We start from the raw sequence: 27,223 nt of genomic DNA, 5'->3' as shown, positions 1-27,223 counted from the left end.
CACCGCTTGTTGAGCCTTTAAACTAACCCAGAGGGTAGAAGCACTATATAAATCTCTGTTTTTTTAAAACAATAAATTTGACTCACAATGTGTTGTTCCTGAATGGGACACAAGGGGTTATTCAATTATAAACGTAATTCATTGATCTGAGCATGCGCGAGATGCGTTCCATGTACGAGTGCGTGTCATGACTCAGGCTGGAATGTTATGATTGGTCACGTGGTTAACTTGTTCCCGGAAGTCACTGAGACAACGAAACAGCATGGATGAAGTGAGGGGATCCGTTAGAGGGTGAGCTCAATAATAATGATTAAAGCATTTTTTTAAAAATTATGTATGTTATGCACCTGCACTTTATGAATAGCCACTTATTCAATTAGATCTTATTTAGATCTTTTTACACATTATGGGTGTCATGCCCATATAATAACTATGATACACAACGATTACTGGAATCACATGGAAATGCACTGTCACTATCTTTATTATAAATCTTTGCTGGAAACAGAGAACTGTACAATACTGTGTTTATTGTATTTTTTATTGTTTAATCATGCTCTTTGACAAATCATGTATTTAAATGTGCACTGTTCACTGAAATGTACTGCTTGAGAAAGGCCCCATGGAGCAGGGCTGAAACGTCGCATTAAAGTGATCCTATTTTTCACAAATATCGGAGTGCTGTCTCGTATTTTGGAGGTTATATATATATATATATATACATATATATGTGTGTATGTTCAAAGGTTTACATAGCCTTTAATGTTGACTAAGCCTTAGGATTATTGAAAGCAGAAAAAAATTATCATCTCGGAAAACCCCTCTAGACTTAGGGAAGCAACAAAGCAGCTCTAGGAAATATTGTGACAGTTTGAACAGTCTTACATTTCTGACTTTTTCAGTATTTATTTTTATATAATGTTCCATGTAAAGGGCAGGACTGTAAAGGCTATGTTCACACGGAGTATTTTGCAGGAGGAATATCTGCCTCAAAATTCTGTTTGGAAGTTTGAGGCAGATTTTCCTCTCCCTGCACGCCGATTTTCGCGCCGTTTTTCACCCGCGGCCATTGAGCGCCGCGGGCATAAAACACCGCAAAATACGCTTTCTCTGCCTCCCATTGAAGTCAATGGGAGGTCAGAGGCGTAAACGCCCGAAGATCGGGCATGTCTCTTCTTTTTCCCGCGAGGCAGTTTTACTGCTCGCGGGAAAAAGACGTCGACGCCTCCCATTGAAATCAATGGGAGGCATTTTAGGGCCGTTTTTGACGAGTTTTGCGACGCGGTTTACGCGTCAAAAAACTCGGCAAAATACTCTGTGTGAACATAGCCTAATAGTGGCATCAGTATAAAATAAATAAATATATATACATACATACATACATATTTTACACTTAGCTACATGCTTTTTATATTTTTTTAATTGTTTAAATTATTCTAATGAGATTGTTTGCCTTGTTTCTTGCACATGCTTTATAAACCTTGGATTGTGTATGTATCACCATGCTTGAAAAAATTCCTAATGTTGGATTGAAATGATGCACTTTTTCTATGTTGGCTTGAATAAAAAAACACAGTTTTTGATCTATTCTACCGGAGTGATGCAAGATTAATTTCTTTGGGAAATCGATATAGTCTCTGGATCTGGACTACTTGCTGGCACCCGTGTACATATCAATTTGACTGTGTTGGAGTGATGCTGTCTTTTCTGCTGGTATATATATATATATATATATATATATATATATATATATATATATATATATACACACACACACACACACACAAAATGCATTTTTTTTTTGTCCTCTTGTCCCAAGGAAGGACCAATGATATTTCAGATATTTACCAGTTAGTCTGAATTTCTCATGTTCTTGCGCCTGTGATAATAGACAATCCTTATCCTTGCTTGGTCTGTTGAAAATTCTAGAGTGTGATGATTTATCCATTTTTGTCAGCAAGCTGTAAAACAGAAAGAAATGGTTACTCAGGGGAATGATACATTTTCTCAAACATTCTGCCTGGGAAATAGACAAACGCATATAGAGATGTACATAGAACTGACACATTTATATACTATTCTTGTACCTCTTGCTATCAAAGGGGCCTGTTCTTGACAAATGAGTAATGTAAAGCAGTTGGATGACTTTCATTTTTTAGATTGTTTGACATTGACAGGAATGTAACTGTAAATTCTTTTTTTGTCTGTTAAATATATATTATTGATTTAATGTATAAAAGAAATATGTTAAATATATATATCTGATTTGATGTATAAAAGAAAAAGAGAAAGAGGGAATTACTATACAGGTGTGAAAACAATGCATAAGCCACTAACTAACTGTGGTGTTTACCGGCTTTTTATTTTCTTCAGTGTTGGCTGCTTAGCTGCTTTTAAAATCTGCCCCATTGGAGCACAGTTTTGATCAGTGGCTACAGCATGGCTATATGGTAATGCAAGCTGCAAATGTCGAAGGTAGTCTGAAATACACCTCTTGTCTTTGCCGTGCATTTATTTTTATTGCAATGGGCAGAGGGGAATAATCTGCTGCCAGAGCTCTCTAACAGCAGCTTGTCTCCCTCAGGAAAAAAAGATTGGGCAGTCAAGAGACCTCCATAGACATTAGATCGCTGGCTGATCCCACCAAAGTCAGCGGATTCCGCAAAGTATTATCTCATGTGTATGGCCAGCTTTATAAAGAAGTTATTTGTGTGTCACCACTTACATTATAAATCCCAAAAAAGAAGAGATTTATTATTCATTTTAGTATAGGAAAAATATGAGTTTATACACTCTTTAACATTGAAATTGCAACACCAAGAAGGGTGAGCAGTACAGATATGCAAATCGAGGAAGTAGCAGTGGTCGCTAAGATCTGCAAATGATCAACTTTTCAAGCACCTAGCTCCAATCTGTGGCATGTGGGAGGGGCAAAAAAGCCAGACCGAATGCAACATTTTTTAGCCAAATGAAACCTCAAAAATTGGATCAAGTGGGGTGGGATGATTGTGCGATGCCTCCTGTTTGTCGACGTGCCATTTATCACCACTTGTCGCAAACTGAGAGGGACAGAATCCTTGAACCGAGAGATCTTGGTTTATCACTCTGGCAGATCACTACGCGACTAGGCTGAGATGTCAGCACTGTTCAACGTTGCGTGTCCCGGAGGTCGGGAGAACAAATACAAATGGGTGCTCAGAGGCAAACCTCTGTACGGACGAATAGTCTGATTGGAAGAATGGCGCGTAGTTATCTATTCCTTTACTGCAAGTGAACTTGGACGTCACATCCTAAGCCTAGGATGGCAACCGATGTTGACACAAACCAACAGAAGGCGCTTGCATGATATTGGGCTATGAGCCAGACACCCAGTTACAGGTGTCCCATTTACTCCACACCACCGCTCTCAAAGGTTATTATGGTGCACAGCAAGACGGCAATTGAGGCTGGAATGGAGTTCTACACTCTTTAGCAATGAGTCCCACTTTTGTCTCAGACAAAATGATAGCCAGAGAGTGGTCTGGAGACCACGTGGGCAACGCCATGAAGAGGCCTTCACAAGGGAATGTCACACCGGTCCTACTCCTGGGATAATGGTGTGGGGTGGCATAATGTTCTGTAGCCAGACCATTCTAGTCTTCATTTCAGGTACACTAACAGCTCGGCATTACATTGATTTGGTCGTGGAACCAGTGGTATGGCCATTTCTTCAAAGTGTCCCAGAAGCCATTTTTCAACAGGATAATGCCAGGCTGCATGTTGCTCGTGCTACCGTGAGCAGCCTGCGTGGCCTAAATGTGCTACCATGGCCTGCAGCGTTTCCGGACTTGTCTCCCATCGAGCACATCTGGGACACCATTAGTCGGCAATTGCAAAGGGAGCTGCCAGCAGCCAATCTTGATGATTTGTGTGCCCAAGTGCATTCAGCAGGGCATAACATTCCTCAGACAACCATTAATAACCTCATCGATAGCATGCCAAGACATGTAAATGCGTGTATTTCTGGGCGTGGTGCTCAAACTCGATACTGAATATTTTGTTTCCATTTTTTTATCATTTGCATATCATTAACATGTCTATTGATTATGTGATTTCAACTATTCTAAAACTTTTCCTTCTTGGTGTTGAAATTTCAATGTTGAGAAGTGTAGGTTCATGTGAATAACAGAGCTAGATGTTTAATATACTGAATGCTACATATTTAGTCCCCAAAGAACTTGTAAATCCTTGTTTCATGGGAGGGGGAATTGTTTGTTCAAGTATCTCTTCCATATTGACTGCTCTGGGGAAATGTTAACAGAGTGCTAGAGTTATAAGGGTGTATTCACACATCCAGGTTTTGATCAGGTTTTATTATGCAGTTTTTGAAGCCAAAACCAGGAGTGACAAATCACTGAACAAGAACTAGATTAGTTTAAAATCACAGAATAGGCCATACTTACTCATAGAGGCTGGTATAACACCTCCCGGCAGGATGCAGACAAAACACAATACTACATAGAGGGAGATCACACACAGGTGCAATATACTGATAAAACACCCACTCACACGCCTAATATTCATGAGGTGGAAGGGCGTGGCTGCTTAGTGTTATCATTGCACACAAATGTAGTTTTTATGAGAGTGTCAGTACATGAGTGCATGTAGTACATCATGCCGACTTACAGCCATTAGTCACGCCCATAATATTAGACAAGCGGGCTGCCCAGCACCTTCCAATATACTGACAAACCATTCTCCCCCAGCACTACACCTGGCTGCATCCTGAAAATATATCCATGATACACGATAGATATCAATGATAAACATGTGGTATTGGTTAATGTTTTGGCCAAAATACGAAAGCTTGCAACCCATGTTAAGTGTCCTCATCATATTGCGAGTCCCTATACTCCTACTATAAACAAATCACTGAACAAGACCTATATTAGTTTAAAATCACTGAATACGCCATACTTACTCATAGAGGTTGGTATAACACCTCCCGGCAGGATGCTTCCTGCATAGAAAAAACTTAAAATAACCCGATCAAAACCTACATGTGTGAATACACCCTAATGCAGTCTAGAAAGCAGACTGTATTTACACAATGTTCAAAACTTGTAGTCATAGATCCCAAGATCTTTTCTGAAAGAAAACATTTAAATAGAGCGGATATTGGAAAATAATCACACTAACGCGTTGTTATTTGACTTATATTTGCAAACTGTGGCATGTTAACTGCCGGCATCTACAAGTTATCCTACTGGTCATTGAGAATACAGAGTACTGCAGTGTCAGTCAGCGGTTCTCCACCAATTACCATGGTGATGAGCACTGTCAGTGATGCTGATTGTCCCCCAGACTCCAATATAGTTGAAATTACTTTAACACTAAAGTATTAAGGTCAAAGTACAATTATATTATACAATTATATGCCATAATAACCGCCCAACTGACAACAGCTTGGAGTAGTCATTTGTAGTGTTTCAATAATATTTGGCTGTTGGTTATGTTACATTTTCTACTTGTATTTTAAACTAAGATCAAATATGTAACATGCAATGTATTTTTCAGCACGTATGCTGCATTCTCTTCTACTATGGCAACAACATATTAACATCTTTATTAACCAGAAATGTACCCTTTATAATAAATTCATAGGAATAGAGGAATGCTATTTTCTCATTACAGAGAAATCCTTTTTTCACAGACAGGAAACCAAGGCACAAGTAAGAATGTTTACTAACCAACATATCACTGTTTTATTTAAGGTTGTTGTCCACTACCGGACAACTGATGACCCCTCCACCGCATTGGACATCAGCATATGATCGGTGCGGGTCCGACACCTAGACCCCGCACCGATCAGCTGCTCTGGCTGCCTGCGGACACTGGATGTTATTGTACAGTATGCAGTGTATGGAGCCGTGCTGCAGAACTGCTCCTATTCACTTGAATAGGAACAGAGCTGCAGTACTGCAGCTCGGCCGCTGTTCAGTGACCAAGCCATCTGCTTCTGGCATGGATGTCCGGTGTCCAAGAGGCAGCAGGAGCAGTTGATCGGAGCAGGTACCGATCATACAGTGATGACCTATCCAGTGGACAACCCTTTAAGAATCACACTGGAAACCAATTCAAATGCTTTTTTGTACTACATTGCAGATCAGAAAATTTTCTGCTGAGCCTTTTTTCCTAACCTTTTGTGATGTCCTATAAGAAGAATATGTACTATTTCAAATATTTCAAAGAAAGCTTTATGCAACACACTACAGAGCAAAGCAAACTAGATATATTAATACATCATCAAATCAGTGGATTTTCACACAATACAAATCTACTTTCCAATGCCTAAATGTTCCCCATCATAGAGAAGCTCAAAGTATTTTAGAATTGAAGAATACCAGGACTTTAATTATGAGGTACAGCAAAACTTGTAATGGGCGCGGTCACTGACCGCCAGCATCACTTACTCGCCAACGGCCGCGACCGCAGACCGATGTGTTCCAGCCGGCGTCTCCCTCCTCTGAGATGCCAGCACTCGTGGCCGCATTGGCTCCACTGTCCTGTGTAGAGTGAACAGGCATGCTCGCTCCCGACCTTAAAGGGCCAGTGCGCGCACCTAATTAATGTTCCCTATAAAATCTCTATGCCCCCTGCATTATAAAAAAGGCTCTGCACTCTTCCTCCTTGCCTGAGCGTTGTTGTGTCTGCCCATGTTCGTTATTGCAAATGGTTCCTTAGTTGTATCCTGTGTTCCCGTACCCTGTATCCAATATCCAGAAATTGTGTTTGTTCCAGTGCAAAGTTAAGTGTCATCTGTACCAAGTTTCATCTGTGCCAGTGTCATCACTGAATCGTGTCTGCTACGCCACGTGTCTACTATGCCAGGTGTCTGCCACGGCAGGTGTTCGCCATGCCGAGTGTCTGCCAAATTATCTATCCAGGTACTCTCGTCCTGAAAATTGTTATGGACTATTGTTTGGCCAGCTGCTACTATGCTACGGTGGAGCGGCCTAGTGGGTCTAAATACCCCCAGCCGTGACAGCACTCAAAGAATCTAAAATAATGTCCCTACATTGCATCTTGTTTTAAGTACATATACCAATGCAGATCAATCCAATTTGATAGGCAGGGTAAGCGTCCTCATTGGAAGAAGATAAAGTGGATATAAAAAGTCTTCACACCCCTGTGAAAATGCCAGGGTTTTGTCAAAAAATCTGTACAAGATGATTAATTTCAGAACTTTTTCCACCTTTAATGTGACCCATAATCTGTACAATTGCATTGAAAAACAAACCGAAATCCTTTAGAGGGGAAAAATAAACATAACAAAACTACAATAATGTGGTTGCATAAGTGTGAACACCCTCTTATAATTGGGGATGTGGTTGTGTTCAGAATTAGCCAATCACATTAAAACTCATGTTAAATAGTAGTCAGTATACAGCTGCCATTGTTTAAAGTGATTCTGTGTAACCCCATATAAAGTTCAGCTGTTCTATTAGGATTTTCCTGCCTTTCTTTGTTGCATGTGACAGCAAAATCCATGGTCCGTAAAGAGCTTACAACACATCAAAGGGATCTGATTGTTGAAAGGCATCAGTCAGGAGAAGGGTACCAAAGAATTTTCAAGGCATTAGATATACCATGTAACACAGTGAAGACGGTCATCAAGAAGTGGATTACATTTGGCACAATAGTGACATTACCAAGAACTGGACGTCCCTCAAAACTTGATGAAAATACAACACAAAATTTGGTCTGGGAGTCTACCAAGAGGCCTACAGCTATGTTAAAGGAGCTGCAGGACTTTCTGGCAGGTACTGGTTGTGTAGTGCATGTGACAACAATCTCCCATATTCTTCATATGTCTGGGCTGTGGGGTAGGGTGGCAAGACAGAAGCCTTTTCTAACAAAGAAAAACATCCAAGCCTGTCTAAGTTTTGCAAACACCTACATCAAGTCTGCCAAAAGCATGTGGGAAAACATATTATGGTCTGATGAGAACAATGTTGAACTTTTTGGCCATAATTCCAAAAGGCATGTTTGGCGCAAAGCCAACACTGCACGTCACCAAAAGAACACCATAACCACAGAGAAGCATGGTGGAGGCAGCATTAGGCTTTGGGGCTGTTTTTCTGCAGCTGGAACTGGGGCTTTAGTCAAGGTGGAGGGAATTATGAACAGTTCCAAATATCAGCCAATATTGGCACAAAACCTGTAAGCCTCTGCTAAAAAGCTGAAGATGAAGAGGAATTTCACTTTTCAACACAACAATGAACTAAAATATACCTCCAAATCAACAAAAGAATGGTTTCACAAGAAGAAGATCAAAGTTTTGGAATGGCCCAGCCAGAGCCCAGACCTGAATCCAGATGAAAATCTGTGGGGTGACCTGAAGAGGGCTGTACACAGGGGATGTCCTCACAATCTGACAGATTTGGAGCACTTTTGCAAGGAAGCGTGGGCCAAGTCAAGATGTGCCATGCTAATAGACTTCTACCCAAAAAGACTGAATGCTGTCATAAAGTCAAAGGGTAATTCAACAAAGTATTAGTTTATAATAAATATAATATATATTTATGTTTATTTTTCCACCCTAAAAAATTTAAGTTTATTTTTCAATACAATTGTACAGATTATAGGTGACATTAAAGGGGGAAAAAGTTCTGAAATGATTCATCTTGGACTGATTTTTTTACAAGACAAAAACCTGGCATTTTAACAGGGGTGTGTAGACTTTATATCCACTGTATATGAATTTCTTGGTTAAATTCACATTTGTATTCCATCATGTGTATCTTTGAGCTGTCCCAAACAAAAACTTTTTTGTGTAGAATCTAAAGAACAGATGTATACGGTATGTGTAGCTGCATTGCAGACACTTGTATATAAGGCAGAGTTAGTGGTGCCCTTTATGCAGCTCATATATTTTATATAATCATTTTGCAAATACTTACTTTATTACTGGCTTGTTTCTTGGTATTTGTGGCATTGTTAGCACATGTCTTTCTGATGTGGTGATACCAAGGTCTGGGTTTAAGATTATGGATACCCTCCTTAGATGCCATTGTCTTATTGGCTGTATGCATGGGATAGGTAGTCTCATCACACAACTCTGTAGATAACAAACAGATAACATTAAAAAAATATTGAAAAAAATATTGAACTCAGATTACCATAGGATCGTGATGAGAGGCCTACGCTGGACTAAAACTTGTTGCAATCTTCATATAAATGAACCATCACGCATCACAGAGACACAAAGCAGGTACAAGGCTGTTGATAAAATGCTTCAATTAACATTTTACCATAAAACATATCAAAATCTAATAACCCATTTATTATTTTGTGGATGCTTAATATTTTGTGTAATAAACCAAAAATATAAATATTAATAAAATTCAAGTTTAGCACAAAAAAAAAAGGAGAGAAATACATTTTCTGATTTGTCAGTAGAGCGGATCACTTTTAAATGCTTGCTATCAATCTTGAAAAATACAGAATATAATTAGCATTTTTTTTAATTGAATTAGATGCAGCATGTAATAGCACAAAGTTATTACATGCAATGAGATGCAGTCAGAGCTCCTGTACGTTACAAGACTTTAATTAACACGGTTTCACTTTAAGTGAATACATAATGTATAAAATACATTAGAATGTAAAGCAGTACATATATGCCACATGTACCACTGCAGATGTCAACGGGATCTTAGATTAGCATTTCTCTTATTTTGCCAAGCTGATAATTTTTTTGCTCTCTATGGTATTTCCCAGAGGGTTATGTTTGTGCTGCTTGGGGCACTAAAGGCCTAAAGGCAGTTGTTGCATGATTGAACATTATCCCTTTACAGCACTAAACATAATCTCTGGATGGCAATGATTGCTTAGTATTCAACCCACAGGCTTTCACTCTCATTTGCTGAATGTACGCAACGAAAATATATACATTGCTATTACATGGGTTTTTACTATAGAATATAGCTCTTCATAAAGTAGACAACCTCACTTCTTGTGAGGGGAATGTCACATTTATTCTAAGGCTGTGTTCACACGACCTATTTTCAGACGTAAACGAGGCGTATTATGCCTCGTTTTACGTCTGAAAATAGGGCTACAATACGTTGGCAAACATCTGCCCATTCATTTGAATGGGTTTGCCGACGTACTGTGCAGACGACCTGTTATTTACGCGTCGTCGTTTGACAGCTGTCAAACGACGACGCGTAAAAATACAGCCTCGTCAAAAGAAGTGCAGGACACTTCTTTGGACGTTTTTGGAGCTGTTTTCTCATAGACTCCAATGAAAACAGCTCCAAAAACGGACGTAAAAAATGCCGCGAAAACGGCGTGAAAAACGCCACGAAAAATGCGAGTTGGTCAAAAAACGTCTGAAAAGCAGGGTCTGTTTTCCCTTGAAAACAGCTCTGGATTTTCAGACGTTTTTGGTCACTACGTGTGCACATACCCTTACTTCTTGCCCAATTTGTCCAAAACTAGGTTTTAATCTACCGGTTAATTATTGATTATTAGGCAGCACTTCAAAGATACATACACCATTATCATTAGGGTACTGATCCTAAGGTATGCAAGGGAAATACAGATAAACTAGATTAAAAATACCCTTGTTATGCCTAGTCATAACTATGATAAAAACCTAAGCATTGTGCAAGAAAATAGCCTCTTAATCCAGATGTTTTTGGTGCTGATTTTTAAAGCATATTTTGCAGGGTATTTTCTAAGCGTATTTTTGTAGTGTCAATGGAAAATCTGCTTGTAAAATGTTTTTTATAACGCATATTTTTACAATGTGTTTTTTATTTCAGCAGGGTAAAAATACGCCTCATATGAACTACCCAGTGTATTTTCCATTTAAATCAATGGGAAGATGATTGCTGGCGTATTTCAAGTGTATTTCAGAGCGTAATACAAGCGTTTTATGCCCCGAAATACGCCTAAAAATAAGTCAAGTGAAAATGCCCTTATGCTTGACATAGACATAATGATCATCATTAACGATCCAACCAATTTTTCATCTCTTAATTATAATTGTTACATCTTTGGTAGTATAAACAGTCTGTTCTCATCTATTTAAATCTGCTCCATTGGTTGCAACACTTATCGTTCTTGATAACGATACATGTGGGGCAATACAAAAAGGCAATATTCCAAATCTATGAATGGTTTTCCATGGGAAACAGATTTTATATTGTAAGAAATATCTTTTGGTGTATGTCCCTCTTATAGTGGACACTAAGATTTTAATAAAATACAATTCTCGTTTTATTGTGTTCTTTATGTCTATAGTGAGCTTTAGAAATAAAAATACTAAATGTTAGATAGGATAGTGATTTGTTTCTTTCACCACTGTTGCCTGTGTCTGTTAGTTATTCCTCAGTTCCTGGTTTGCATGCCCCATGTCCAGTGCAATGGTATATATAGTCCTCAGTATCTAGTAGTTTATTATAAATATAATTAAATAATACTAAAGCAAAGGATAAGAGGTTCCCAGACATCTGTGCCACCATCTCAAGGGAAACAAAAAATAAAACATGGACAGGCAATACATTTTTATTTCCTATTCCTGACAATGGTCTTTTCAAAACTGCTTACCGCTCTAGTACTTCACTAATGCACAACAGCCAAAACATAACACTTTTCTGTATCACATATTTGCTCCCTCAGTGATTGTTATTTTTTTCGAACTATCAAATATAAATAATAGGATTCTGCAAAAGAATATTATAACTGTTTCACTTGAAGAAAGGCTAATATATACACTATATGGACAAAAGTATTCGGACACCTACACATTACACGTACAGAGCTTTTATGACATCCTATTCTAAATCCATAGAAATTAATATGGAGTTGGTCCCCCCTTTGCAGTTAAAATAGATTCCACTCTTTTGGGAAGACTTTGTACAAGATTTTGGACTGTGTCTGTGGGACTTTTTGCCAATTCATCCAGAAGAGCATTTGTGAGGTCAGACACTGATGTTGGACGAGAGAGCCTGGCTCACAATCTCTGTTCTAGTTCATTCCCAAAGGGATTCGCTGGGGTTGAGGTTGGGGCTCTGTGTGGGCCAGTCAAGTTCTTCCACTCCTACTGGCCAAGAAAAGAATCTTCCCAAAACTGTGCCCACAAAGTTGGAAGCAATACACAGTTTAAGAGCTCGCTAGAAAGGTGTATAGATTAGTGGAATGTCCAACGTAGGAGAAAGTGTTACATAGTTCCATAGTTAAAGTTCCCTTGATGGAGTGTTTCTTGGTGCTACTTGAGGAGGTGTCATAATCAATGCCAGCAGCTCAGCCAGAGACCTGAAGAAGCGTGTAAAGGCACCACCTACAATGCGCATCACAGCATATGAATATCCTTTTTCACTTCGTTTGGCGTAAACTTTGTTTAATTGAATTGTTGAATTAAGTACACTGCTTTTTCACAGCAACTGAAAAGTTAGTGTAAAAGGAAAATTTGTTGTAAACTATGTCGCCTTTGAACCTCACTGTTCAGTCACGGAAATGTAGCAGTTTAACAAACAGGGGTCTAGAAGGTACGCTTGGTGGACCAGGTTTTGTCGGGACTCAGTTTTGTCTTTCAATGGCAAAGAAGGGGAAGAAAGAAGAGGCATCTAACAAGTTGTTAAACCAGGATTCAAGAAGATTGACTGTATCATTACCTTCATCTTTTTCTGACAGACCAACTACACGGATAATATTTTTCCGCAGGCGATTTTCTAAAATCATCCACACGATCTATAAATGCTGACATCTGATGTTGCAGTTCTGAGGCCAATGAGCATCTTCTACATCTGAAATGCGCTTCTCTGTATCAGTAGTGCGTTTCCAGTTTTTCTGCAGATCAGGTTTGACTATAGTGAAGTGTTGTTTAAGGTCATCAACTTTCGCCATCATAGTGAATTGACAGGTATTAAAGGGAACCTGTCACCAGCATTTCACCTATTGAACTCTATTCACCCCTCGCTGGTCACTGTTGTCAAAAGTTCATTGCCAGTATCTCCTCTCCTAAACTCCTCCGACGACCATAAATAACGGTCTGCAAAAATATTACGCCTTTTATGGTAATAATCCGTCAGTATCATTCGTTCCTCTTCTTATACCCACCCACCGCCGAAAACTGGCCTGCCCTGAATACCAAAATCTCGTCCGAGATAGCGGCCATGCGCCCATCATGTATGCTCTGATAACCTCCCCTGCTTTGTCCGGGCCTCAAATCTAGTTACTGCGCATGCGCCGCTATGGTGTCCCGTTATGCACACGCATCTGAACAGACAATGTTGCACAAGTGTGGGATTTTGTGTGTGCTAGGAAAGGCGAAGAGCTGTCAATCAAAATTAAGGAGGCGGCGTTAATTAGGATAGGCTTGAGAAATTACGATATTACTCTTTTCAACTGAATATATGACTCTTTTATGCTCATTAGTATACAGTGCAGGAACACTAAAAAGACGGAGTACTAAAAGGTACAGAGCCTATTTAGAAGATAATTAAAAGTTACATATAAATTATTTTTCACACACTTCCACCAGGTATTGCTGGTTTAATAGGTGAATTGATGGTGACAGGTTCCCTTTAATGGCAGCAAGAATTTCTGAGAAACTTCTATTAATCTGTCAGCCAGCTGCAGGGGATCTTTGTGGTGAGTGAGGGTGAGAAGGACTAGGAGAGCCATTGAAGAAGGAAGGGGTAGGCATTGCATCTATATCGAGAGTATGCGCCCTAGAATTATTTTCTGGACAACTGAAAGCTCGGGCGTGCACTTGAGATAACAGAATGGAGAGTGTTTGTTTTTGGTCATTGCCCGACAAGGGCTAGGAAGAAGGTGCCTGATCACCTAAGGCCTCAGAGTCAATATTGTCTTGGAATCCTGACATTTGTTAGACCTTTTTCCCCCTACATCAACCAGCCATTTGTGTACAGATGTAGTGATCTTTAACTTGACTTTTCCAATGGCTTTTGTTGTTTGATATTACGCTGCTGCAAGTTATCAGAGTTAAGTGAAACATTGCTACATCTGTATCTAAATTATAATTAGGACCAGGATGCTTCCCCTTTGGCTACGGGGGGGGGGGTGTAAAGAAAAACCTTGATAGGACTGGTAGTCTGCTAAGATTGTTTAAACATCAGAGGTAGACTTGTGGCACCAATTCTTGTCTTGGGAGAACTGGTCTCTCAAGTAGTATAGATTGCAAAGGTGGATAATGCACTGTATAATAGTTGACAATGACATGAGTCCTAGTGTGTTGTTAGCCACCACTGGGTTCTCTCAATTGTTGGAGGTATTGCCCTTTAAGCAGTGCCCAGTTCTGGTTGCAAAGGGTATAGAGGTAGTTTATGTATTATAAGTTGCAGAGACACAAGTCCTAGTTTTGTTAGATACCACTGACTACCTTCAGTCATTGGGAGTACTGGCCCTTTAAGTAGTGTACAACATGGACTGTAGAGGGTACAAAAACAAATATATGTTATCAATTGCAGTGGCACAAGGTCTTGTATGGTGCAGGGTACTAAGGATGCCAGGGTAATGACTCAAGTCCTTAGGCTATCCTCCCCGTAATAAAAGTAATGTCTCCCTGAGGCTTATATAAAGGGTGGTGACTGAAAGAGTAGAAATATTTTACTCACCATCTGAGAACTACAGAAACACTGTCACGAGGTCCCAGGATGGTAGAACCAAGATGCCTGTCAGAGGAGGAAGATTAAGGTACAGATAGATGGCGGCTATTCACTTTCCCATTTCCCCCTTGAGTTATCCTCCAATAGAAGGGGATAGAGGCCTTTAGGAGGAAAAATATAGCACCTGAGACCCTGTCCCACGGGGGGTTTAGGCCACACATCAGAGGCAGGGTTGGCAGAAAAAGATAGACCGCGGCCTGAGGAAATGGTGACTACACTGAACCACACCACAGCTGGCCCACGTCAACTTGCACGGCTGCACATCTTGGGGGTCCAGGAGAATTGGGAGAAGTTTTCCAAACCCGATTCACTGGTGAATGGGGCCGCAGCGCTGTATGTTTCAGTGGGAGTGGGAGGACTCTGGCGGCGGGAAAGGCACTAAGGGATGGCAAGTATTTCTTATTAGGGCCCTCCTAAAGCAGAAATTTGGCCATAAAAACGTCCCTGATGGTCACAGGAGAGGCATAGTGGAATCCTTAGAGCTTAGGGGTAACGAATGGGGGAGATTTGAACAGGATTGTTATGCAGGATCACAAGAGCTTGGGCACAAACTTCCTCTCAGGTTGCTATGCAAGCCATATCCCGATTATTATTATTAATAATAATATTAGTAGTAGCAGTAGTAGTGCTTATTGCATCTGCATAATGCGTGTACAGCACTGTAGTAAAAATATGAATCACAAATTCTTGGCTAAGTTTCCTGTATCTTATGTATCAAGCCTATACACAAGACAGGAAGAATGAAAACATTGATTGAAGAAAAATGATAAAATGTTTTTGTTTTTTTTAAGTCTATCTGTATTAAGTCTATCTGTTTAGTTTACATCAAATAAGTTCTCTTGGTTAGAAAGCATTGCAAATTACCTTGTTCAAAGCAATAGTTGAGGCGTAATTTTAGAACCTTATTTAAAAGCAAGTACTTTATTTACACATGAAATACTGCTCTTTTCCATATTTTCCCCAAATGCCTAATTACTTAGTTTAAATGTGTACAAACATGAGCATTATCTTTCATAATGCATTCACTACTTCTGCTTGTTTGCTGATAGAGGAGCTAACAGATGGGTATTTTAGTAGAACAGCGACTGATGTGGAAAAGATTATACAGCTATGCCATCCCAGATATTTCTATGCATGATATTGAAAAGCTGAAAGCAAAAGAACAGACTGATAAGCTGAGATGCGGGAAGCTACAGTGAAACAGTACACGCTAGATAGGAAAAAAACAATTATTATAAATTTATCAGGGTATAATGTCAGCTGTTATATGTCCTGTGTTCTGGAAAAAGATTACAATACAAAAGTTCTAGGTTTTTACATTCACATTTAGTGAATGCTGGGAAAAATTACCAAGACTGATCAATAGATAAAAAGTATAAACAAAGGTAGATTTCTACTGACTAACGGCCCGTTTATACAAGCAAGTCTCTGCCTGGTTACGAGCACCGATCAACGATAATGACATGTCGATCAGCACTCCTTTGCTCCATTAACATAGCAATGATCGGGACAATAAGGAAATTAATGATCGTTAATACGATTGTTTGTCCCAAAACTGTTTCCTTATTCCTACAGCATATCCCCTGTTTACACAGGGAGATAGGCAGCCCACAAATAACCATTATAATGGTGGGATAAAAGATCCAATGAGCACTCGTATGTGTACATGTTCGCACGATCATCGGGAATTAAAGTTTCTTTACAGGTATAATAATGGGGGGGGTAGAGAAAATAGAGTCCTGAGAGAAAAGGAAATAGGCTGTGTTGCAATTTCAACACATGGCAGGGTTAAGTGTGCTACAATTTTATAAAAGAACCAGAATAAATAGCTGTGCCTTGACGAGTGTTCTGGTCCCTTTGCACTAGTCATTTGTGGGATCCCAGATATTGATCGCATATCTAACTGATCTGTTGGCTTAAACAAAGTGGAGTCATTAGTGCACCAACATTCCATTTATAATATTTTGTTATGTCATATAAAAGGCAAATGTATCATGTTTTACATTACTATTTAGATGTAGGTGGGCAGCATAGCAGTTTATTAACCCCTTGACACACCATGACACGGCACAATGCTGCACATATGCATCACAGCTTCTGTGACCGTGTGATTAACAGAGAGAGTAATTGTCAGTCGGCCCCTGCTGCCACGGCCGGGACCGAGGATTACTCCTAATCTGGCCGTTTAAGTCGTTAAATGCCGCTGTCAATAGCTGTCAATAGCTACAGTGGTGTTTAAGTGGTCTGACAGAGTCAGGGGACTCCCTCAGTCACCCATCCGCAGTCTGTGAATGAGAGTGCCGGTTGCCCATGTGTTACCATGGCAGCCAGAGGTACGGCCTTATAGATTGCCTGTCAGTTTTACACTTGCAGGCAGTAATGCTTTGGTATACTAGAAGATCCCTTTGTGAAGTCCTCTAGTGGGACTAAAAAAAATATCAAATAAAAGTAAAATAAAGTTTATAAAAACTTAAAGTGCACAGTAAAAAAATAAAATAAAACATATTTTCCTAAAAAAAAACGTTTTTTATTTGGTAAAAGTGTAAAAAAAAACTAAAAAATACACATATATAGTTTTACTATGATTGAACTGGCCAGAAAAAAAAATCAAAACCGCATGGTGAATGCCATACAAAAAAAATACAAACAGCAGCAGAAAAGCTTTTTTTCATTCCCCTAAAAATAAAAAAGTTAATCTATGAGTCCCATGTATCCCAAAATGGTACCAATAAAAACTAAATCTCATCTTACAAAAAAAATATAAAGGTTATTGATCTTGGAATGAGGCGATGCAGAAAAAAATTATTTTTGCTCAAAAGTGTTTTTTTTTTGTGTGCAAAAGAAGTAAAACATATTTGGTATTGCCATAATTGAACCAACCAATAGAATAAAGGTAACACATTATTTATGTTGCACGTAAGCTGCGTAAATTTAAAACGTAAAAAAACAATGATGGAATTGGTGTGTTTTTTAATACCCCATCAATAAAAGTTAATTAAGAAATTATATGTACCCCAAAATGGTGCCATTAAAAAAATAACTTTTCCCGTAAAAATAAAATCGCTCATAAGTGGATGAAAAATTGTATGGTTCTTGGAATGTGACAACAAAGAAAAAATAAAAAGAATACTTGGTTTTTAAGGCCCAAATAGGCCTGACCATTAAGGGGTTAATTGGCTTGCACTGGGTTCCTCTAATCCAACCAAGGACACGGAGTCTACAAGTGCATGGAGTTTGCATGTTCTCTCTTTGTGTTTGCTCCAGGATTTTCTCCGCACTCTAAAAACATACTGATAGGTTAGCTTCTTATGAAATTGGCCCCCGTGTCTGTGTGTGTTTGAGATAGCAAATTTAAAATGTGACTGATGTTTGTTATAACAATCTCAGTGCATTGATTAAACACTGTTGGCACTGTATAAGCAACTAAAAATAAATAAATGTGTAGATGCAGATATTTATAGTATGAAATTTCTGATCCTTCAAAGCAGCAGAATACAAGATGCCTCTATAGCAGGAGCAGTGCGTGTTGTCAGAATGTAGTCTGTTGCTAAGGAGCTTTTGACAGAATTGTAAATGTATTGTGAGAAATATTTAGCAAATATGTAGATACACTTAGAAAATCTATTCTTTAACACATGTATTTAGAAATGATCTTGCTCTACAATTTGTGCATGGATGAAGTCTTCATAAGGTTTTGTACATTCGATTCACTGCACTAATGCCACCTGCATTACTTGCATTAAAGTGAAAATGGAAAAAAAGAAAAAACACCCCTAGAATATGTTTGTTATATAGCTGCCCCCTGAACAGTGCAACCCAATTCATTAATGATTATACTAAGATTTGTACAAGTAAGCTGTTCTGTGTCACTGCTTATACCATAATTTAAGCATATGACATTACAACTATGTAGAATTCTATTCTCCGTCTGTCATGATAGACATATACTATTTTGCAATTCCTCAAACATTTTATATTGAGAAAGTCCCCTGCAATACAGAAGTATCTAAAAGTTAATGGAGTTCACGTTCTAGCTTTAACAACCCCAAAGCTTAGGGCACATAATTATTGCCTTCAATGTGTTACAGCTCCCTTATGGGTAGACAGCCCCGTGTGGATTTCTTTCACATCTTTGTAAAGCTGCAGTTGCTGAGCAATATCTTATCTTGTTACAGAGAGAGTTAAGAAAGAGTTGTAATATACATGGACAGTTCCTCAGTCTCATTTGGGGAGGAAGCCTAATTAGAATACTAAGTTTAACACTTCTAATTAGATTATATTTCATAATAAATATGAAGTCATTGTACGGTCTTCTAATTGGAGTTGTGCACTTGCCAGTAACCTTAAAATATATATGTATATCTCATCTGATTAATTCTGCCTACCAGCTGCTCTCTGTGTAAACCCTTTTCTTAATGTCCTCTTCATGTTTTCCAAGATTTGTTTATTGCTTTGCCTGTGCCCTGTAGTTAGCATGTTTATTAATAATATTAGTCATTTTCCTTGCATTGCACGTAGTCGTTATTGCCAGATAATAAAGAGCGCCATGTGAATGATTGAGGTAGGACATTTAGACGTAGTAAAGTAGAAGTTCATAAAATATTGCAGAATTATACATGGTTCTCCTACTTCGTCACTGTGATTTTTCCATTTATTCTTTTGTCATCGAGCTGGAGTGAATATTAATTCATAATGACGCAGTATGACATCTGATTTAAATGACACAATAACCAAGTAGTTAAATATTGCAAGGAAAACTATGCATTGTAGTCATTCTTATGAAGCACCCTTTAATCAAACAGACATTTTAACTATGTGACCTCTAAGGTGGTTATTAGCAATTTGAGTTAGTGCAGGACAGAAGAAGCCTACACTCTTCTCCATCAGTTCCTTGACTACAAATGAAATAAAATGAAATACAGTGAAGGAAATAAGTATTTGATCCCTTGCTGATTTTGTAAGTTTGCCTACTGTCAAAGTCATGAACAGTCTAGAATTTTTAGGCTAGGTTAATTTTACCAGTGAGAGATAGATTATATAGAAAAAAAAAAGAAAATCACATAGTCAAAATTATATATATTTATTTGCATTGTGCACAGAGAAATAAGTATTTGATCCCTTACCAACCATTAAGAGTTCAGCCTCCTCCAGACCAGTTACACGCTCCAAATCAACTTGGTGCCTGCATTAAAGACAGCTGTCTTAAATGGTCATGTAATGATGGGGTAGGGAGACAGACAGGTGAGCCCTAATCTACCCGCCACTCAGTCCCTGCCTACTTGCAACGACCCGCCCTAGGCGACGGGGTACAACTGGGCGACGGTCCCTACACTCAATAGGTGCACGACAGACAAACAGACAAGGGTACAAAGAAGCTGGGGAAATGGGGAAGTGGCCCACGGGAACACCGTGAGCAACAAGCGAGGTGAACGAGCCAGTCAAACCAGGAGATGAGCGAGGTACAAAACGCAGAGCAGAAGAGTGGTCAGTAAAGCCAAGGTCAAACAAGCAGAGGGTCAGTAGTTCAAGAAGCTGCAGCAGGGCCAGGAAACCAGCAGAGAAGAATCACAAGCAAAGGAGGAACAGGAAAGGCAGGTATAAATAGACAGAGGGCGGGAGCTAGCTCCGTCTGGCCAGGCTGTGATAGGCTCTCCCACTCCTAAGCCTGCCATCCTGAGTGGTGGAAGATGGAGTCAGTCTCACAGACATAGAAGCAGGTGCAGACTGATTACCTATGGGCGTTGACACAGAAGCTGTGTCTGGCAGATCCTTTACAGGTCACCTGTATAAAAGACTCCTGTCCACAGACTCAATTAATCTGTCTGACTCTAACCTGCACAACATGGGCAAGACCAAAGAGCTTTCTAAGGATGTCAGGGACAAGATCATAGACCTGCACAAGGCTGGAATGGGCTACAAAACCATAAGTAAGACGCTGGGTGAGAAGGAGACAACTGTTGGTGCAATAGTAAGAAAATGGAAGACATACAAAATGACTGTCAATCGACATCGATCTGGGGCTCCAAGCAAAATCTCACCTCGTGGGGTATCCTTGATCCTGAGGAAGGTGAGAGCTCAGCTGAAAACTGCACGGGGGGAACTTGTTAATGATCTCAAGGCAGCTGGGACCACAGTCACCAAGAAAACCATTGGTAGCACATTACGCCGTAATGGATTAAAGTCCTGCAGTGCCCGCAAGGTCCCCTTGCTCAAGAAGGCACATGTACAGGCCCGTCTGAAGTTTGAAAATGAACATCTGGATGATTCTGAGAGTGATTGGGAGAAGGTGCTGTGGTCAGATGAGACTAAAATTGAGCTCTTTGGCATTAACTCAACTCGCCGTGTTTGGAGGAAGAGAAATGCTACCTATGACCCAAAGAACACCGTCCCCACTGTCAAGCATGGAGGTGGAAACATTATGTTTTGGGGGTGTTTCTCTGCTAAGGGCACAGGACTACTTCACTGCATCAATGGGAGAATTGATGGAGCCATGTACCGTCAAATCCTGAGTGACAACCTCCTTCCCTCCACCAGGACATTAAAAATGGCTCGTGGCTGGGTCTTCCAGCATGACAATGACCCGAAACATACAGCCAAGGCAACAAAGGAGTGGCTCAAAAAGAAGCACATTAAGGTCATGGAGTAGCCTAGCCAGTCTCCAAACCTTAATCCCATCGAAAACTTTATGGAGGGAGCTGAAGATCCGAGTTGCCAAGCGACAGCCTCGAAATCTTAATGATTTACAGATGATCTGCAAAGAGGAGTGGGCCAAAATTCCATCTAACATGTGTGCAAACCTCATCATCAACTACAAAAAACGTCTGACTGCTGTGCTTGCCAACAAGGGTTTTGCCACCAAGTATTAAGTCTTGTTTGCCAAAGGGATCAAATACTTATTTCTCTGTGCACAATACAAATAAATATATATAATTTTGACAATGTGATTTTCAGTTTTTTTTTTTTATATATATAATCTATCTCTCACTGGTAAAATTAACCTAGCCTAAAAATTCTAGACTGTTCATGTCTTTGACAGTGGGCAAACTTACAAAATCAGCAAGGGATCAAATACTTATTTCCTTCACTGTATATGTGGTATATATTATAGAGCAGTCACTTACTTGCATGGTGTGGTCCATGTACACAGGACAGTCATAAATACCAGTACCATCCTTACTGGGTTTCATATTCCCAAGACATATAGGAATTATTCTGACATATGGTAATGGCTGTATTCTGTTCCTATAGCAGATTGAACAACATATAGTAAAAGAATTTGACATAGCATTTATTTTCCTATGACATTTTTGTTATTCAAATTCCTTTGTTACATTTATAATGGTACTTCTGTCAAAACTCATTTTGCTAATGTTATAGTTAGACTGTATAGACATGTAATTTCACAGGTAATAACATTTCTGCTTGTGATAATAAACACACGAGAATAAACTTTGAGAGTAATTACTGTATTATAGATACAAGGAAATAATGCTATTGGAATTCAATAATAGTTTAAGCAAAATGTAAGTAAAGTATTTTCATTGTGTTTCCCCCTAATACATATGTGGTGAACTAGCAAATTCACGGTTATAGCGACAAAAATGATATATAGTGTATGGAATATATCCATAGTTTTTGTAAAGGTAATGACTATCATATTTTATATAGTTCATGGGTAAACGCATACAGAAAAGGACCCCTGTGCAGCAACAGAATGTGCACCCTCTCTCTCTGGGAGTTGATTTGTTGAAAGCAAATTAGTCATCTTAGGCACCTAGTGGTTTTGCGTACCTGCATTTATTGCTTTGTTACCCTAGTCGAGGCCTTGTACCTATTGCTTTAGGCTGGTCACTTGAGCTATCCTGCTAATTCACTGTTGCCAAAACAAAGCAGTCACTCCGTTTCCTATGATCAAAGACACCCACTTCCTCCATTCTCATCAGCATTGGAACTTCATTGTTAGGAGAATCGGAGCTATATTAGGGAGGTTTATTTTAGTTGAAGTGCCATGAGACACTTCAGTCTCAATAAACTTGGAGGTAGAGTTAAACCCCCGTACCCTCTGTACAGGAAGAATATGCAGCATGTCTGCCCCTGGCAGAATTCACCCCAAAAATGTAAATATATATATATATATATATATATATATATATATATATATACTCACACACACATATATCTATCTATCCATCTATCTATCTATCTATCTATCTATCTATCTATCTATCTATCTATCTATCTATCTATCTATCTATCTATCTATCTATCTATCTATCTATCTATCTATCTATCTATCTATCTATCTATCTATCTATCCAGTGAAGGAAATAAGTATTTGATCCCTTGCTGATTTTGTAAGTTTGCCCACTGTCAAAGACATGAATAGTCTAGAATTTTTAGGATAGGTTAATTTTACCAGTGAGAGAGAGATTATGTAAAAAAAAAAAAAGAAAATCACATTGTCAAAATTATATATATTTATTTGCATTGTGCACAGAGAAATAAGTATTTGATCCCTTTGGCAAACAAGACTTAATACTTGGTGGCAAAATCCTTGTTGGCAAGCACAGCAGTCAGATGTTTTTTGTAGTTGATGATGAGGTTTGCACACATGTTAGATGGAATTTTGGCCCACTCCTCTTTGCAGATCATCTGTAAATCATTAAGATTTTGAGGCTGTCGCTTGGCAACTCGGATCTTTAGCTCCCTCCATAAGTTTTCGATGGGATTAAGGTCTGGAGACTGGCTAGGCCACTCCATGACCTTAATGTGCTTCTTTTTGAGCCACTCCTTTGTTGCCTTGGCTGTATTTTTCGGGTCATTGTTGTGCTGGAAGACCCAGCCACGAGCCATTTTTAATGTCCTGGTGGAGGGAAGGAGGTTGTCACTCAGGATTTGACGGTACATGGCTCCATCCATTCTCCCATTGATGCGGTGAAGTAGTCCTGTGCCCTTAGCAGAGAAACACCCCCAAAACATAATGTTTCCACCTCCATGCTTGACAGTGGGGACGGTGTTCTTTGGGTCATAGGCAGCATTTCTCTTCCTCCAAACAAGGCGAGTTGAGTTAATGCCAAAGAGCTCAATTTTAGTCTCATCTGACCACAGCACCTTCTCCCAATCACTCTCAGAATCATCCAGATGTTCATTTGCAAACTTCAGACGGGCCTGTACATGTGCCTGCTTGAGCAGGGGGACATTGCGGGCACTGCAGGATTTTAATCCATTACGGCGTAATGTGTTACCAATGGTTTTCTTGGTGACTGTGGACCCAGCTGCCTTGAGATCATTAACAAGTTCCCCCCGTGTAGTTTTCGGCTGAGCTCTCACCTTCCTCAGGATCAAGGATACCCCACGAGGTGAGATTTTGCATGGAGTCCCAGATCGATGTCGATTGACAGTCATTTTGTATGTCTTCCATTTTCTTACTATTGCACCAACAGTTGTCTCCTTCTCACCCAGCGTCTTACTTATGGTTTTGTAGCCCATTCCAGCCTTGTGCAGGTCTATGATCTTGTCCCTGACATCCTTAGAAAGCTCTTTGGTCTTGCCCATGTTGTAGAGGTTAGAGTCAGACTGATTAATTGAGTCTGTGGACAGGAGTCTTTTATACAGGTGACCATGTAAGACAGCTGTCTTTAATGCAGGCACCAAGTTGATTTGGAGCGTGTAACTGGTCTGGAGGAGGCTGAACTCTTAATGGTTGGTAGGGGATCAAATACTTATTTCTCTGTGCACAATGCAAATAAATATATATAATTTTGACAATGTGATTTTCTTTTTTTTTTTAAATATAATCTCTCTCTCACTGGTAAAATTAACCTATCCTAAAAATTCTAGACTGTTCATGTCTTTGACAGTGGGCAAACTTACAAAATCAGCAAGGGATCAAATACTTATTTCCTTCACTGTATATATATATATATATATATATATATATATATATATATATATATATATATATATATATATATATATATATATATATATATATATAAAAACAAAGATAGATAGATAGATAGATAGATAGATATATCTATAAATATATAAAAATTTATTTCTGTTGTCTGATGTCTGTTGCATGTTCTTTATGCACGGCCAAACGGACCAATCTGCACCAAATTTGGCACATAAGTAAATCACGCTCTTCCGAAGGTTTAGACCGGGTTTCAGCTCTCTAGGACCTGCCATTCTTGACATATTCACAAAAACAAATATGACACCACTGGCTTCCACATCAAGGACCTTCCTCCATATCACATGACCCGTATTAGCCAATAGAAGCTCGCAGGTCCTTCATTCTTAGCCTCACTCACATACACACAGTTTTAGACCAGGTTTCCATAACAACCAAGCCATTTTTCTTTACTCGACGTGTTAGTCGCTGTAAACGAACTGTACCTATACTGTATTTGAGCATTCCCATAAATTGAAACCCTTTCATACCAGTCAAGCCTCCAAAAAGGAACCCTGCACTTAGACGAAAGATTCCTATAGCAAAGCAAATGGCTGCTGCCCGAGCTGCTGAAATCTCTCAATAGAACCAAGCCTGTGGATTTCAGCATTCTCATAAATTGAACCCCTTTCAAACCAGTCATGCCTCCAAAAAGGAACCCTGCACTTGGGCTTTATTGGATATGTTGGCTTCATATCAGTAGGAAATTAAGTTTTTAACCACACACACAAACAACAAGTGTTTTTGGACCAGTGGGAATCCGTGTAACTCTGCTATTCTATATTATAAAAGTGAATGTCTGTTTGTCGTCCTCTATAGGCATCCAAACACCTGAACCATTTGACCCCAATTTGGCACATAGGTTTATCGGGTGTTCAGGAAGGTTTTCGTAAATGTCCAAAACTTGCAGTTATTCTCTATTATCAGCCATTATAGCGAATATCTGTTTGTCGTCCTCTATAGGCATCCAAACACCTGCATTATTTGACCCCAAATTTGGCACATAGATACATCGGGTGTTCAGGAAAGTTTATGTAAAGGTCCCGACTTTGCTGCTGTTCTCTGTTATCAGCCATTATCACATGATCACGATCCAATACTATAAAAGTGAATACTGACATTCGCTTTTATAGTAAAGATATCTGGAAATGGCAGGTAGCGCACTTTACAAGATAATCCTAGATGGGAAGGTACAGGGGAGTGGTTACCCATAGCAACCAATTACATTACTGATGGCCAGGAGGAAAGCTGCATTACTAGCTGCAGAGACTCCTCTTGCCGAACTGCAAGCTGATCAAATGCGTCATACTGCTGCTCGGGCTGCTGAAACTACTCAGCAAACTCGGGCTCTCTCAGCAACAGATCAGACAGGTGGCTCTCAGAAGCGCAGAGACTCCTGCCCGAACCCAGGCCAGAAAGCAAGCTAAAGAGCACATCATGTTCAGCGTGCTAATGAGTGGGTTTTCATGCATGTTGCTGTTTTCAATTATGATCCAACCATAGTCTATGGCCAACTGGTAATAAAACTGCCAATGTTGTTAATCAACAGGTTCTGTTACAGTTTTATGACTCCATTTCCTACCAGTTTAGCTGTTAGGTACTTAAGTGTTAGGTATTTAGCCTCCTGGGCACCCTTGGAACAAATCCAATAAACCCACAAACAGACAGACCGACACGTTATACCCATGCAGCGTCGGGTACTTTTTCTAGTATACTGTATATATATATATATATATATATATATATATATATATATATATATATGCACATATATATATATATATATATATATATATATATATATATACACACATACATATATATATCTATACATGCATATATATAAATTTTTCTAGTATATATATATATATATATTTATATATATATATGTGTGTATTTACATATATATATATATATATATATATATATATATATATATATATATATATATGTGTGTATTTACATATATATATATATATATATATATATATATATATATATATATATATCTGCAGGTACCATCATGTTGGACTGCCCTGATATGTATAATCTGTGTAATAACAAGCCCTTTAAAGAGTACCAATAATTTGGTTGGTTGTTAAATGAGTGCATCAGAAACCTTCCCTAATGTTTCTATATACTGTTAATAAGTTGGAGCTCTAATTCTCCTCTAAGGGTATGTTCACACGGCAGCGGCCATTACAGCTGAAATTACGGTGCTGTTTTCAGGAGAAAACAGCACCGTAATTTCAGCCGTAATGGCATGTGCAGGCGTCTTTCGCTGCGTCCATTACGGACGTAATTGGAGCTGTTTTTCCATGGAGTCCATGGAAAACGGCTCCATTTACGTCTAAAGAAGTGACAGGCACTTCTTTGAAGCGGGCGTCTTTTTTAGGCGCCGCCTTTTGACAGCGGCGCGTAAAAAAAATGACCGTCGGCACAGAACATCGTAAGACCCATTCAAATGAATGGGCAGATGTTTGCCGACGTTTTTTGAGCCGCATTTTCGGACGTAATTCGGGGCTAAAACGCCCGAATTACGTCCGTAAATAGTGTGTGTGAACCCAGCCTAAAACAAAAAATGGCA

At 39.2% G+C, this 27,223-nt stretch overlaps 1 protein-coding gene across 1 annotated transcript in view; it reads right to left on the bottom strand.

The window, feature by feature from the left end:
• LOC142741794 (uncharacterized) overlaps nt 1-27,223 on the bottom strand; it is a 659,023-nt gene that overhangs the window by 58,381 nt on the left and 573,419 nt on the right. The window contains exons 97-99 of the mRNA XM_075851126.1: nt 21,803-21,923; nt 8,943-9,100; nt 1,894-1,961 (exon numbers count right to left, since the gene is read on the bottom strand). Of these exons, the coding sequence (XP_075707241.1) occupies nt 1,894-1,961; nt 8,943-9,100; nt 21,803-21,923 (347 nt within the window). The remainder of the gene's footprint in view (nt 1-1,893; nt 1,962-8,942; nt 9,101-21,802; nt 21,924-27,223) is intronic.

This window comes from Rhinoderma darwinii, chromosome 2 (assembly GCF_050947455.1).
Source record: "Rhinoderma darwinii isolate aRhiDar2 chromosome 2, aRhiDar2.hap1, whole genome shotgun sequence".
NCBI classification, from domain to species: domain Eukaryota; kingdom Metazoa; phylum Chordata; class Amphibia; order Anura; family Rhinodermatidae; genus Rhinoderma; species Rhinoderma darwinii.
The sequence above is the reverse complement of the archived record's forward strand: the minus strand, read 5'-3'. Positions and strand labels throughout refer to the sequence as shown.